Source organism: Oncorhynchus tshawytscha, linkage group LG25 (genome assembly GCF_018296145.1).
Source record: "Oncorhynchus tshawytscha isolate Ot180627B linkage group LG25, Otsh_v2.0, whole genome shotgun sequence".
NCBI classification, from domain to species: Eukaryota; Metazoa; Chordata; class Actinopteri; order Salmoniformes; family Salmonidae; genus Oncorhynchus; species Oncorhynchus tshawytscha.
The window spans coordinates 30,718,589-30,735,329 of record NC_056453.1 but is presented as its reverse complement, the minus strand read 5'-3'; the positions used below and the strand labels follow the sequence as shown (position 1 = coordinate 30,735,329).

Below are 16,741 nucleotides of genomic sequence, written 5' to 3'. Positions count from 1 at the left end.
TTACTAAATTAGCTACGGATAGAGATATGGATTTGGACTTGAGCTTTTACTTAATTCTCCGTACTGGACAATGATTACAATGATAATTCTGATCCAACCATTAATTCATACACTGTTGAGCCCCTGGCCTGAGAGGATGGAAGTTCAATATGTAGATAGATTTAGAATGCTAATGTTAACTAGCTAACGTTGCCCATGACTGGAAGTTAGACTAGTGAGCAAGCATTTTAGCCAGGTAACCTAGGACATGAAGGAGAGGCGGATGGAATTGGCATTTCTCTGCAAGTAGGGTGATTCAACATGTTTTTCTACTTGCACGAACGCGCACAGACGCACACACTCAGACGTACACAGAAACCATGGAGAGTCAAATCATATTTAGCTTAAGTTGATTGGACTAAATTGTTTTTGTTATCTTTTAGTTGTCACTGTATTAGACTAAGCAGAGGTGATTTGATGATGTTGAAGTTGAAATGGTGCAGGAATAGTGGAGGCAGCTCCTGTTTTCTTTACGACTTGTGGTAACTCTCTGTGGTTCTAAATCAATAGTTGTTTAGTGGTCCGAAAATGTCAGAAACATTAACTTGCTCGACCATGCTGTATGTCATGTCTGTTACTGTACATTCAAATGTATTTTGGACTTCACTGGACCGGTTTTGTGATAAAAAGGTGTGGTTGAATTTATTCTGCCACTGTGTCTCCTTATTGTCTCGGCCTTCAGGCCTATATATCACGGGGGGCTTGGCTTCCCCTGTGATTTTACCCATGCACCGCTACTGCTGGAGACATAAGATATTCAGAGACAGGGGTCTGGAGAAAGACTGGAGACATAGGCAGGCTGAATAATGAATGATGCCTGTGGTCCAATTCTTGCTGTTTGTTGTGAATGTTGAACATACATTTCTCCAAAGCCCTTTGGCGTCTGTAATTCGCCGATACTTTAATTGGATTGGGTAGATCAGGCCTGGTGGTGCTCTAGGGGTGGCTGTGACATGCGGGTGACAACTTGGCTCGCCCTCTTGCAAACCTCCACTCAAGGGAGGAAGGGAGAGAGACAGGGGGGTTGAGAAAATGAGAGAGAGGGAAGAGAGAGAGGAGAGGGTGGAGAGGGACGTCAACCATCTCCCCCTTGTTAAGATTACTGCCTAATTTGTTTCTCTAAAGCAGTCTGTCCCCTAGCTAGATGTTGTTGCCTCCTTGTTTTTGTCTGTAAATCAAGAGAGCGTGAGGTGTCATACACACACACACACTTACAAAACAGCGAGAATAGATGCTAACCATATTGTCCTCCACACCTCTTCCTCTCCTCCCCTTAACAGGTTCTGCTTGTCTTAAAGCAGGCAGTGAGTTGGTCGCTACTTGCTCCGTTGCAGCATCAATCCCCCTGCTTTATTTTGATATTACACATGGTTGTGTGCCATTAAAAATGAAGTGAGTGCTGCTCCAACAATGGTTGTTTGACAGGTGCCCACTTTGCATTTGATAATGATGCTCTCACATGTCAGATTTCATATTTCCACATCGTTCTCAGAATTTCTTATTTACGCTGCTAACTGCCTGACAGCCTGTTATACGCATCTCAACAGAGACGACAGCGTCCTAGGCCGTGTCCCAAATGACACCCTATTTAGTGCACTACTTTTGACCAGCACCTATCAACAATAGTGCACTGTATAAGGAATAAGGTGCCATTTGGGACAAATCCCTGGATGAGATCCAATGTTTATGAATTTATTCAGATTGTGATTTCACACAGATTGTGATTACTTGTTTTTATCTAGCTAGGGCTGACAAAGGCCCAGTATTAGAGTACACAGCACCATTGTGTAACTCTACAATTCTCTGTACTTGTGAAAGAACTCATAGGCATTCTCGACACAAGTAAACATCACATTAATCATTTGGATTGTTGTCTATGGCTTGCCGTAGACATAGAGGAAAAGGAGAATACCTGTGGTCATTATGGTCACATGTACAGTAGGATATATTCATTCAGGTATAGTTCAGTAGAATGTACCACAGATGTATGAATATAAATACTATGACATGGGAATTTCACAGGTCATATGGACAGCTAATCCAATAGGACATATGAGGGGGAAAAGTGTAAGTGAGGAAGGAAAACGGATGTTGACTTAAACATGGTTAGGGCCTGTACCTGGTACCATGTACCATGTAGAGAGGAGACACCTGATAGAGAGGAGATGTGAGCAGACAGAGATGAGTGACTGCAGAAACTTCTGCTCTCTCTCTCTCTCTCTCCTCTCTATCCCTTCTATCTCTCCCTCTCTCTCTCCCTTATTGTTCTCTCTCCCCTCTTGCTCTATCTCTCTCGCTCTCTCTCTCTCTCTCTCTCTCTCTCTCTCTCTCATTATCTCTCTCTCTCCTCTCTATCCCTTCTTTCTCTCCCTCTCTCTCTCCCTCTATCTCTCTCTCTCTCATTCTCTCTCTCTCTTTCTCTCTCTCTCTTTCTTCTCTTTCTATCTCTCTCTCTTTCTCTCTGTCTTCTCTCTCCCTTCTGCCTCGCTCTCCCTATTCTCTCTCCCTTCTCTCTCCCTTCTCTCTCTCTCCCCTCTTTCTGTCTCTCTCTTTCTGTCTCTCTCTTTCTGTCTGTCTGTCTCTCTCTCTCTCTCTCTCCCTTCTCTTTCTCTCGCCCCTCTTTATCTCTCTTTCTCTCTCGCTCTCTCTGTACCTTCCTGGAGTGACTCAAAGTGAATGCGAGATAGTTACCATGGTGAAGAGGATAAAGGACTATCTTTTTGGCTGAGGTGAGAGATAGCGTCTAACTTCAAGAAAGGGGAATCGGGACAATTTAGGAAAGTGCTGCGAAAAGGAGAGAATATCAGATTTGCGATTTAAGTATAATAAACAATCCCATTGGAGGGTAGACCTGCATGTTATGTCCCTTGCAGTCTTCCACACACTGGCTAAGTTCACTTACTAGCCCATCCAAATAGCGTTCATGTTGTAACGGGTCATTTCTAGCAGGAATAATACCCCATCTTTATCCCTTTATCCCATCTTTATCCCTTTACCCCATCTTTATCCCATCTTTATCCCTTTACCCCATCTTTATCCCTTTATCCCATCTTTATCCCTTTATCCCATCTTTATCCATTTATCCCATCTTTATCCCATCTTTACCCCATCTTTATCCCTCTTTTTATTTATTTAAATATGTTTTATATATATTGACTTTCAATGTCTTTACCCCATCTTTATCCCTTTACCCCATCTTTATCCCTTTATCCCATCTTTATCCCATCTTTATCCCTTTACCCCATCTTTATCCCATCACCCCATCTTTATCCCATCTTTATCTCTTTATCCCATCTTTATCCCTTTATCCCATCTTTATCCCATCTTTATCCCTTTACCCCATCTTTATCCCATCACCCCATCTTTATCCCATCTTTATCCCTTTACCCCATCTTTATCCCTTTATCCCATCTTTATCCCATCTTTATCCCTTTACCCCATCTTTATCCCTTTATCCCATCTTTATCCCTTTACCCCATCTTTATCCCTTTATCCCATCTTTATCCCTTTATCCCATCTTTATCCCTTTACCCCATCTTTATCCCTTTACCCCATCTTTATCCCTTTATCCCATTTTATCCCATCTTTATCCCTTTATCCCATCTTTATCCCATCTTTATCCCATCTTTATCCCTTTACCCCATCTTTATCCCTTTACCCCATCTTTATCCCATCTTTATCCCTTTATCCCATCTTTATCCCATCTTTATCCCTTTACCCCATCTTTATCCCTTTATCCCATCTTTATCCCATCTTTATCCCTTTATCCCATCTTTATCCCTTTATCCCATCTTTATCCCATCTTTATCCCTTTACCCCATCTTTATCCCTTTACCCCATCTTTATCCCTTTATCCCATCTTTATCCCTTTATCCCTTTATCCCATCTTTATCCCTTTATCCCATCTTTATCCCTTTACCCCATCTTTATCCCTTTACCCCATATTTATCCCATCTTTATCCCTTTACCCCATCTTTATCCCTTTATCCCTTTATCCCATCTTTATCCCTTTATTCCATCTTTATCCCTTTATCCCATCTTTATCCCTTTATCCCATCTTTATCCCTTTACCCCATCTTTATCCCTGTATCCCATCTTTATCCCTTTATCCCATCTTTATCCCTTTATCCCATCTTTATCCTGTCTTTATCCCTTTATCCCATCTTTATCCCTTTATCCCATCTTTATCCCATCTTTATCCCTTTACCCCATCTTTATCCCTTTATCCCTTTATCCCATCTTTATCCCATCTTTATCCCTTTATCCCATCTTTATCCCTTTACCCCATCTTTATCCCTTTATCCCATCTTTATCCCTTTATCCCATCTTTATCCCTTTACCCCATCTTTATCCCTTTATCCCATCTTTATCCCATCTTTATCCCATCTTTATCCCATCTTTATCCCATCTTTATCCCATCTTTATCCCAACTTTATCCCTTTACCCCATCTTTATCCCTTTACCCCATCTTTATCCCATCTTTACACCCTTTATCCCATCTTTATCCCTTTATCCCTTTATCCCATCTTTATCCCTTTATCCCATCTTTATCCCTTTATCCCATCTTTATCCCTTTATCCCATCTTTATCCCGTCTTTTTCCCTTTATCCCTTTATCCCATCTTTATCCCTTTATCCCATCTTTATCCCATCTTTATCCCTTTATCCCTTTATCCCATCTTTATCCCTTTATCCCATATTTATCCCATCTTTATCCCTTTACCCCATCTTTATCCCTTTATCCCTTTATCCCATCTTTATCCCATCTTTATCCCTTTATCCCATCTTTATCCCTTTATCCCATCTTTACCCCATCTTTATCCCTTTATCCCATCTTTATCCCATCTTTATCCCTTTATCCCTTTATCCCATCTTTATCCCTTTACCCCATCTTTATCCCTTTATCCCATCTTTATCCCATCTTTATCCCTTTACCCCATCTTTATCCCATCTTTATCCCATCTTCATCCCTTTACCCCATCTTTATCCCTTTACCCCATCTTTATCCCTTTATCCCATCTTTATCCCTTTACCCCATCTTTATCCCACCTTTATCCCTTTATCCCATCTTTATCCCTTTACCCCATCTTTATCCCTTTATCCCATCTTTATTCCATCTTTATCCCTTTACCCCATCTTTATCCAGTCTTTATCCCATCTTTATCCCTTTACCCCATCTTTATCCCATCTTTTTTCCCTTTATCCCATCTTTATCCCTTTACCCCATCTTTATCCCTTTACCCCATCTTTATCCCATCTTTATACCATCTTTATCCCATCTTTATCCCATTATCCCATCTTTATCCCATCTTTATCCCATTATCCCATCTTTATCCCTTTATCCCATCTTTATCCCTTTATCCCATCTTTATCCCTTTACCCCATCTTTATCCCTTTACCCCATCTTTATCCCTTTATCCCATTTTATCCCATCTTTATCCCTTTATCCCATCTTTATCCCATCTTTATCCCATCTTTATCCCTTTACCCCATCTTTATCCCTTTACCCCATCTTTATCCCTTTATCCCATCTTTATCCCTTTATCCCATCTTTATCCCATCTTTATCCCTTTACCCCATCTTTATCCCTTTACCCCATCTTTATCCCTTTATCCCATCTTTATCCCTTTATCCCATCTTTATCCCATCTTTATCCCTTTACCCCATCTTTATCCCTTTACCCCATCTTTATCCCTTTATCCCATCTTTATCCCTTTATCCCATCTTTATCCCTTTATCCCATCTTTATCCCTTTACCCCATCTTTATCCCTTTACCCCATCTTTATCCCATCTTTATCCCTTTACCCCATCTTTATCCCTTTATCCCTTTATCCCATCTTTATCCCTTTATCCCATCTTTATCCCTTTATCCCATCTTTATCCCTTTATCCCATCTTTATCCCTTTACCCCATCTTTATCCCTGTATCCCATCTTTATCCCTTTATCCCATCTTTATCCCTTTATCCCATCTTTATCCCGTCTTTATCCCTTTATCCCTTTATCCCATCTTTATCCCTTTATCCCTTTATCCCATCTTTATCCCTTTATCCCATCTTTATCCCTTTACCCCATCTTTATCCCTTTACCCCATCTTTATCCCATCTTTATCCCTTTACCCCATCTTTATCCCTTTATCCCTTTATCCCATCTTTATCCCTTTATTCCATCTTTATCCCTTTATCCCATCTTTATCCCTTTATCCCATCTTTATCCCTTTACCCCATCTTTATCCCTGTATCCCATCTTTATCCCTTTATCCCATCTTTATCCCTTTATCCCATCTTTATCCCGTCTTTATCCCTTTATCCCTTTATCCCATCTTTATCCCTTTATCCCTTTATCCCATCTTTATCCCTTTACCCCATCTTAACCCCATCTTTATCCCTTTATCCCATCTTTATCCCTTTATCCCATCTTTATCCCATCTTTATCCCATCTTTATCCCAACTTTATCCCTTTACCCCATCTTTATCCCTTTACCCCATCTTTATCCCATCTTTATCCCTTTATCCCATCTTTATCCCTTTATCCCTTTATCCCTTTATCCCTTTATCCCATCTTTATCCCTTTATCCCATCTTTATCCCTTTATCCCATCTTTATCCCGTCTTTTTCCCTTTATCCCTTTATCCCATCTTTATCCCTTTATCACATCTTTATCCCTTTATCCCATCTTTATCCCGTCTTTTTCCCTTTATCCCTTTATCCCATCTTTATCCCTTTATCACATCTTTATCCCTTTATCCCATCTTTATCCCATCTTTATCCCATCTTTATCCCAACTTTATCCCTTTACCCCATCTTTATCCCTTTACCCCATCTTTATCCCATCTTTATCCCTTTAACCCATCTTTATCCCTTTATCCCTTTATCCCTTTATCCCATCTTTATCCCTTTATCCCATCTTTATCCCTTTATCCCATCTTTATCCCGTCTTTTTCCCTTTATCCCTTTATCCCATCTTTATCCCTTTATCACATCTTTATCCCTTTATCCCATCTTTATCCCATCTTTATCGCTTTATCCCTTTATCCCATCCTTATCCCTTTATCCCATATTTATCCCATCTTTATCCCTTTACCCCATCTTTATCCCTTTATCCCATCTTTATCCCATCTTTATCCCTTTATCCCATCTTTATCCCTTTACCCCATCTTTACCCCATCTTTATCCCTTTATCCCATCTTTATCCCATCTTTATCCCTTTATCCCTTTATCCCATCTTTATCCCTTTACCCCATCTTTATCCCTTTATCCCATCTTTATCCCATCTTTATCCCTTTACCCCATCTTTATCCCTTTACCCCATCTTTATCCCATCTTTATCCCTTTACCCCATCTTTATCCCTTTACCCCATCTTTATCCCTTTATCCCATCTTTATCCCTTTACCCCAGCTTTATCCCATCTTTATCCCTTTATCCCATCTTTATCCCTTTACCCCATCTTTATCCCTTTATCCCATCTTTATCCCATCTTTATCCCTTTACCCCATCTTTATCCCATCTTTATCCCATCTTTATCCCTTTACCCCATCTTTATCCCATCTTTTTCCCTTTATCCCATCTTTATCCCTTTACCCCATCTTTATCCCTTTACCCCATCTTTATCCCATCTTTATCCCATCTTTATCCCATCTTTATCCCATTATCCCATCTTTATCCCTTTATCCCATCTTTATCCCATTATCCCATCTTTATCCCATTATCCCATCTTTATCCCATTATCCCATCTTTATCCCATTATCCCATCTTTATCCCTTTATCCCATCTTTATCCCATTATCCCATCTTTATCCCATTATCCCATCTTTATCCCATTATCCCATCTTTATCCCTTTACCCCATCTTTATCCCTTTATCCCTTTATCCCATCTTTATCCCATCTTTATCCCTTTACCCCATCTTTATCCCTTTACCCATCTTTATCCCATCTTTATCCCATCTTTATCCCATCTTTATCCCTTTACCCCATCTTTATCCCTTTACCCCATCTTTATCTCTTTATCCCATCTTTATCCCTTTACCCCATCTTTATCCCTTTACCCCATCTTTATCCCTTTATCCCATCTTTATCCCATCTTTAACCCTTTACCCCATCTTTATCCCATCTTTATCCCATCTTTATCCCTTTACCCCATCTTTATCCCTTTATCCCATCTTTATCCCTTTACCCCATCTTTATCCCACCTTTATCCCTTTATCCCATCTTTATCCCTTTACCCCATCTTTATCCCTTTATCCCATCTTTATTCCATCTTTATCCCTTTACCCCATCTTTATCCAGTCTTTATCCCATCTTTATCCCTTTACCCCATCTTTATCCCATCTTTTTCCCTTTATCCCATCTTTATCCCTTTACCCCATCTTTATCCCTTTACCCCATCTTTATCCCATCTTTATACCATCTTTATCCCATCTTTATCCCATTATCCCATCTTTATCCCATCTTTATCCCATTATCCCATATTTATCCCTTTATCCCATCTTTATCCCTTTATCCCATCTTTATCCCTTTACCCCATCTTTATCCCTTTACCCCATCTTTATCCCTTTATCCCATTTTATCCCATCTTTATCCCTTTATCCCATCTTTATCCCATCTTTATCCCTTTACCCCATCTTTATCCCTTTACCCCATCTTTATCCCTTTATCCCATCTTTATCCCTTTATCCCATCTTTATCCCATCTTTATCCCTTTACCCCATCTTTATCCCTTTATCCCATCTTTATCCCATCTTTATCCCTTTACCCCATCTTTATCCCTTTATCCCTTTATCCCATCTTTATCCCATCTTTATCCCATCTTTATCCCTTTATCCCATCTTTATCCCTTTACCCCATCTTTACCCCATCTTTATCCCTTTATCCCATCTTTATCCCTTTATCCCATCTTTATCCCTTTACCCCATCTTTATCCCTTTATCCCATCTTTATCCCATCTTTATCCCATCTTTATCCCAACTTTATCCCTTTACCCCATCTTTATCCCTTTACCCCATCTTTATCCCATCTTTATCCCTTTATCCCATCTTTATCCCTTTATCCCTTTATCCCTTTATCCCATCTTTATCCCTTTATCCCATCTTTATCCCTTTATCCCATCTTTATCCCGTCTTTTTCCCTTTATCCCTTTATCCCATCTTTATCCCTTTATCACATCTTTATCCCTTTATCCCATCTTTATCCCATCTTTATCCCAACTTTATCCCTTTACCCCATCTTTATCCCTTTACCCCATCTTTATCCCATCTTTATCCCTTTATCCCATCTTTATCCCTTTATCCCATCTTTATCCCTTTATCCCATCTTTATCCCTTTATCCCATCTTTATCCCTTTATCCCATCTTTATCCCGTCTTTTTCCCTTTATCCCTTTATCCCAGCTTTATCCCTTTATCACATCTTTATCCCTTTATCCCATCTTTATCCCATCTTTATCCCTTTATCCCTTTATCCCATCTTTATCCCTTTATCCCATATTTATCCCATCTTTATCCCTTTACCCCATCTTTATCCCTTTATCCCTTTATCCCATCTTTATCCCTTTATCCCATCTTTATCCCTTTACCCCATCTTTACCCCATCTTTATCCCTTTATCCCTTTATCCCATCTTTATCCCTTTATCCCATCTTTATCCCTTTATCCCATCTTTATCCCGTCTTTTTCCCTTTATCCCTTTATCCCATCTTTATCCCTTTATCACATCTTTATCCCTTTATCCCATCTTTATCCCATCTTTATCGCTTTATCCCTTTATCCCATCCTTATCCCTTTATCCCATATTTATCCCATCTTTATCCCTTTACCCCATCTTTATCCCTTTATCCCATCTTTATCCCATCTTTATCCCTTTATCCCATCTTTATCCCTTTACCCCATCTTTACCCCATCTTTATCCCTTTATCCCATCTTTATCCCATCTTTATCCCTTTATCCCATCTTTATCCCTTTACCCCATCTTTATCCCTTTATCCCATCTTCATCCCATCTTTATCCCTTTACCCCATCTTTATCCCTTTACCCATCTTTATCCCATCTTTATCCCATCTTTATCCCTTTACCCCATCTTTATCCCTTTACCCCATCTTTATCTCTTTATCCCATCTTTATCCCTTTACCCCAGCTTTATCCCATCTTTATCCCTTTATCCCATCTTTATCCCTTTACCCCATCTTTATCCCATTATCCCATCTTTATCCCATTATCCCATCTTTATCCCTTTACCCCATCTTTATCCCATCTTTATCCCTTTACCCCATCTTTATCCCATCTTTTTCCCTTTATCCCATCTTTATCTCTTTACCCCATCTTTATCCCTTTATCCCATCTTTATCCCATCTTTATCCCATCTTTATCCCATTATCCCATCTTTATCCCTTTATCCCATCTTTATCCCTTTACCCCATCTTTATCCCATCTTTATCCCATCTTTATCCCATCTTTATCCCATCTTTATCCCATTATCCCATCTTTATCCCTTTATCCCATCTTTATCCCATTATCCCATCTTTATCCCATTATCCCATCTTTATCCCTTTACCCCATCTTTATCCCTTTATCCCATCTTTATCCCATTCATACCCTCTATGTCAGAGGTTGTCACTAATATTTCTGAGGTCACAAAGTCAAATTGATTCATACATGATATCAAATGGAATCACACATGATATTACTACTATTAATATGGACCATCAAGCTATGTCATTCTCTATTTTAGGACTTGGGGGTATCAGAAACAAATGTGTAAAAAAGAATTTGATGAATCTGGCATTGTTTCCGTTATCTCAAATCAGGTAGGCTAATACCAAGTCTGAAGTAAGTATATTCTTTTGAGTAATTGAAATGCATCAGAAAGGGATTGGAATGTTCAGAAGTTCAGAAAAACATCAGGGATGATGATAATCATTGAGCAATCTCTGTGTATGATTTTGTGAGAATCAATTCATTTCCCAGAGTGATTCTCATCACTGTCCTTTCTAACTAGTCCTGCTCAGCTTGGGTGTGTTGAAGATGGAAACACGTACTTGTTCCTGAGAGTCTTATCTTTCAGGGATGGGTTATAGTCGCTAATAGCTCCAACCGTTCAGAGGGTAGGCGCATTATATTTTTACAATCAAATCAAATCGAATTTTATTTGTCACATGCACCGAAAGCAACAGGTGTAGAGATGACCGTGAAGTGCTTACTTACTTACGCATAGCTAATAAACAGCAAGTGGCAGCAGTGTAAAAACAAAGGGTGGTGGGAGTCAATGTAAATAGTTTGGGTGGCCATTTGATTAATTGTTCAGCAGTTTTGGGGGTAGAAGCTGTAAAGGAGCCTTTTGGACCTAGACTTGATGTTCCGGTACCGCTTGCCGTGCGGTAGCAGAGAGAACAGTCTATGACTTGGGTAACTGGAGACTTTGATAATTTTTGGTGGCCTTTTGGTCCGGGTTATCAAATGTTACCCACGGAACCGCGGTTCTACAAATTAAGCACGCATGCACCACGCAAACACGCACACATAGACACACACACACTTTGTTTTAGCAGCCGGGCGGGAGACAGACAGTTTAGCGGCGAGCCCTCATTTGTCACACTGTCCCTGTCACCTGAAGCGTACCCCAGGATGGGAGGTGGCGAGGGGGAGGAGAGGAGGGGGAAATTGGATTTGGGTGAGGGATTGTGTCAGAGCGGCGGAGTCATCCCATGGGGGATGGATGTGACATGAGGTGTGTTTGACGACGAACCTGTGGTGAGGTGGTGTGTGTGTGTGTGTGTGTGTGTGTGTGTGTGTGTGTGTGTGTGTGTAACATTGGCATCCAACTATCTCCTCTCATCCCTTACCTCTCCCTCTCTGTCTGTCTGAGGCACTAATCATTTTGTTATTGGGTTCTAGTTTGTTTGGTTACTGGGAATGCTGTTACACCTTCTTCCCTCAGTGTTAAACAATGTGCCCAGCATCGTTGTACACTAAAAAAGGAGAGTTCCTCAAGGGTTTCGTTGTGAAGGTTGATGGTACTATGTGGAACCAAAGAAACCCATAAAAGGTTCTTTGCAATTCAAAAAAGGGTTCTTTCCTCTCTATTAATTATTCAAATGTAGGGGCAGTGGCTCATTCACATATGTTGGGATGTGGTTTCTGTACAGTTGTTTTTGTGCGACCATGACTGATAGATCCATTTGATCTAATCTGTTGTGTGAGGCTAGTACATGTTATATTTGACTATAGCCATTGATGGTATCTTGTGAAAGACTCACGTATGGCCTTGGGAACGGTTGACTAAGCCAGAAGTTGTCAGTTCTCTCATGATGGAGCCCCAGTCATTCCAGAGCTAGCACACTTGATTCAGAATAAGTACCTGTACAAAACAGTTCATCTGATAATACTTATGGAGTATAAAAATACTTGCTTGATATTTGTTTTCCAGTTTCTTGTAATACTTTGCAAATGTGAAAACTGAAATAGTCTATTCATTCCTTTTCCATTTAAGTAGACAGAGCAACTTACAGTAGTGAGTGCATACAGTTATATACTTTGTCCCTGTGGGAATCAAACCCACAACTCTAGCATTGCAAGCACAATGCTCTACCAACTGAGCCACATCATCACAACACATCATCACAAACCACTTGATGTCTCAATGTTCTCAATTACTGTATTGTGCATTGTTTTTCTTCATGGTGAAGGAAAGTCTACAGGTACAAACCCAGATGACCAGCCTAGGTACAATACAGTACTGTGCATTGTTTTTCTTCATGGTGAAGGAAAGTCTACAGGTACAAACCCAGATGACCAGCTTAGGTACAATACAGTACTGTGCATTGTTTTTCTTCATGGTGAAGGAAAGTCTACAGGTACAAACCCAGATGACCAGCCTATATACAATACAGTAATGTGCATTTACATTAAGTGGTGTGTAAGGACGTTAAATGAATACTGCACAAAAAGTGGTTGTTTTCCATGTTATTTGAGCGAAACAAATATTTAATTGGTATAGTGTCTTTGCCCATAACTTTGCACCTTTTGATGTAAATGATTGAGGACAGGGTTTGTTTCTGGGTTGCATTCGAATGACATCACAGATAAAGGGACAGGGCAACAACTCTTACAATTCCAGCTATTGAATCCTGCCAGATCCTATTCTTAATGGTCTTCGGGTAAAAGAGAGGAGGACCAAAATGCAGTGTGATGATTATCCATTATTTAACGAGATACTTAAACAACGAACAAAACAAATAACCAACAAAAATCAACAAAGACGAAACAGTCCCGTAATGTGAACTAACACATAGGAACACTGGTAACAGGAACAATCACCCACAAAATACCCAAAGAATATGGCTGCCTAAATATGGTTCCCAATCAGAGACCACGATAGACAGCTGCCTCTAATTGAGAACCAATCTAGGCAACCATAGACTTACAAAAACACCTAGATAACACCTAGATATTTTCATCATAGGTACACGTCAACTATGACAGACAAAATGAGAAAAAAAAATCCAGAAAATCACATTGTAGGATTATTAATGAATTTATTTGCAAATTATGGTGGAAAATAAGTATTTGGTCAATAACAAAAGTTTATCTCAATACTTTGAGAGGTCAAACGTTTTCTGTCCACTTTTTTTGCCCCACTGGACATCACCCATGTCACACCCTGACCTAACCAAAATAACAAAGAAAAATAAGAATACTAAGGTTGGGGTGTGACAAGATGCTGAAATTTTTTTGGGCCCGTGCTTTTTTGGGGCCCGTGCTATATATCTGTCCGCTAATTCTAGTAAAGGCCCAGTGCACTATTTTCGTGATATTATTATTATTATTTTTTTTTTAATAAATTATTTTCCTATTAATATTTGTTTAAAAAAATTATGGGGGTGCTGAATCACCCTCCCCTCCCCTACTATGTTCTTTATAGAACCATTCCCAACAAAGGTTTTATGAAGAACCATACAAAAAATCCTTCAATATAGCTCCAAAAAGGGTTGTAACCATAGCTGAATGCTTTTGGTTACTAAATACAGCCCTTTTTTATTATAGAACCTTAGTAATCTGTTATTTATAACACTATACAGGTTCCATTTAGAACCTTATGATCATGGGTCATTATAGAACCTTAAAAAACATAATCCATACTGCATAGCACCAAAAAGGGTTCTGCTGTGGTTACAAGTCAAATAACCCTTATTTGGGACTACATAGAACCATTTGTTTTTAGTGTGTAGAGGAAACAGCTGCCTGGGTTCAAATACTATTTGAAATCATTTGAAATCCTTGAGCCCAAGACATAGCCATTCCCCTGTCTTTATACCCCACCTTCATTTTTGTCTCAAGGTTGATTGACCATTAGAGTGGTGGTGTGGTGGTTTTGCTCTGACTGCGAAACCCTGTAAGACTGTCTAACCATGTCTCCAAATGGGTCCAGGAGGATCCCTTCAGTCTGAAGAGCCTTTGAGGTTTTGAGACTGTTTATGTATTCAGTCAAGGTCTTGTCACCTTCAAATACATGTGGTGGATGAGCATGGACTTGGAAACTCATGAATATGTACTGGTTGGTGGGAATCTGGGACTGTGCCTGAGAGCTCTTGATCCAAGGCCCTTGGTATAAGCAGCAACAAACATAACCCATGTTGTGTTAATTGTCTGTTTATTTGCAAGTAGAATTGATAGCTGACTTACTTTACTTTGATTTTATAACATAGCAAACGATATATTTATTCATCTCTCTCCTTGCTCTCTCTCCTCTCCCACTACTCTCCTCCCTCTTTCTTCTCCTCCTCTCCTCCTCTTCCCCTTGCTCTCCTCTGCATCCCTCTCTCTGCTCTCCTCCCCCCTGCTCTCCTCCCCCTACTCTCCTCTCCTTCGCATCTCCCTCTTTCCTCTCCCCCTCTCTCCTCACCCCCTGTGCTCTCCTGCCATCTCTCCTCCCCATCCCCCTCTCCTCACCTCCCCGTGCTCTCCTGCCATCTCTCCTCCCCATCCCCCTCTTTCCTCACCTCCCCGTGCTCTCCTGCCATCTCTCCTCCCCATCCCCCTCTTTCCTCACCCCCCGTGCTCTCCTGCCATCTCTCCTCCCCATCCCCCTCTCTCCTCACCTCCCCGTGCTCTCCTGCCATCTCTCCCCCACTCTCCTCCCCATCCCCCTCTCTCCTCATCCCCCGTGCTCTCCTGCCATCTCTCCCCCTCCCCCTCTCCTCTCCTCCTCCCAGATGCGACCATCCTGAGTTATGACGGCAGTAAGTTCATGAAGATCCAGTTGCCGGTGGTGATGCACACAGAAGCGGAAGACGTGTCGCTACGGTTCCGTTCTCAACGGGCATATGGTGTGCTGATGGCCACAACGTCACGTGACAGCGCCGACACGCTGCGCCTGGAGCTGGAGACTGGCCGTGTCCGCCTGACAGTCAACCTAGGTAACGCCACACGGTGTAGCCGCACGCCACACAGTTACAACAAAACTCACATGGTGCACATAGCCTATGACATGACCACAACAGACACATAGCTGAAGATGACTCACATAGGTTCATGACTCACATAGGTTCATGACTCACATAGGTTCATGACTCACATGGGTTAATGACTCACATAGGTTCATGACTCGCATAGGTCCATCAAATCAAATCAAATCAAATTTATTTATATAGCCCTTCGTACATCAGCTGATATCTCAAAGTGCTGTACAGAAACCCAGCCTAAAACCCCAAACAGCAAGCAATGCAGGTGTAGAAGCACGACTCACAAACTTTATATAACATTTAGCAACCTCGTCATCCTGAAAACAGACAGACATTTTCTCTAATTTACATCTATGTTACACTCACTCTCTATCATCTTAGCTATGAATATGCTGATGATATATATGATGTGCTGTATGTTATGTTGAATAGAAGGGGATGGTATTGAACCCTTCAGTGGCCAGAGTCTGCGGCTCTCCGCTCACTGCCAAATGAGCACGCTGTCGTTCTGGCCCAGCAGGGAATGCTCTCTGTCCTACCCCACCCCACCCCACCCCTACCCCACCCCTACCCCACCCTACCCCCAAGTGACTGTGCAGTGAAGGCATACATTGTTAGTATGTCTATGTTATCTAGGTGGGAATTGAACCTATGACCTTGGCATTGCTATAGCCAAGATCATTAGCCAAATATAAGCCATACCTCCCATTAGCACCAAAAGCCAAATATACTGTCAACCCCATACCTGTTATTAACCATATTGGCTGGCTCTGGCCACTGTTTTATATGGAACCTTAATTCCATTATAGCCTTGGAACCTAATTACTGATACCTTCTCTGCCCCGTTGAGGTCCCCTCTGACTATACTTACTTTACTTAGAGTTTTAGCTCCTGGTGGAGAAAAGCCCTCAGCCTTCTACACTCACAGGTCTTTGCTCTGTAACAGTGGTAAGAGTGGTGTCTAATATCTAGTAGTGTCCCTCCCATATAATTAATTAGACCTGACCAAAATGGCTGCCATTATCAGCACATTCTAGAGCTACGCAGGTCTTTGACATCACCCACTCTATTGTATTACATGCTGACTTGCAGCTCTTCCTCAGCAGTGAAACATAAATGTGAAGTAGCAAAGCTAATCAATAGACAATAAGTAGATGAATACAAATAAATATAAATAAAGTGCACAACATTCGGTAAAAAGACATGGTCATAAAAATAGTTAATAAAAGAGAACAAGGTCAGACTGTTGACTGAC

At 40.8% G+C, this 16,741-nt stretch overlaps 1 protein-coding gene across 23 annotated transcripts in view; it reads left to right on the top strand.

Annotated features, from left to right (window-relative positions):
- nrxn1a (neurexin 1a) overlaps positions 1-16,741 on the top strand; it is a 616,431-nt gene that overhangs the window by 268,775 nt on the left and 330,915 nt on the right. For all 23 annotated transcript variants that reach the window (XM_042306235.1, XM_042306230.1, XM_042306233.1 and 20 more), the window contains one exon: positions 15,238-15,441. In XM_042306235.1, the coding sequence (XP_042162169.1) occupies positions 15,238-15,441 (204 nt within the window). The remainder of the gene's footprint in view (positions 1-15,237; positions 15,442-16,741) is intronic.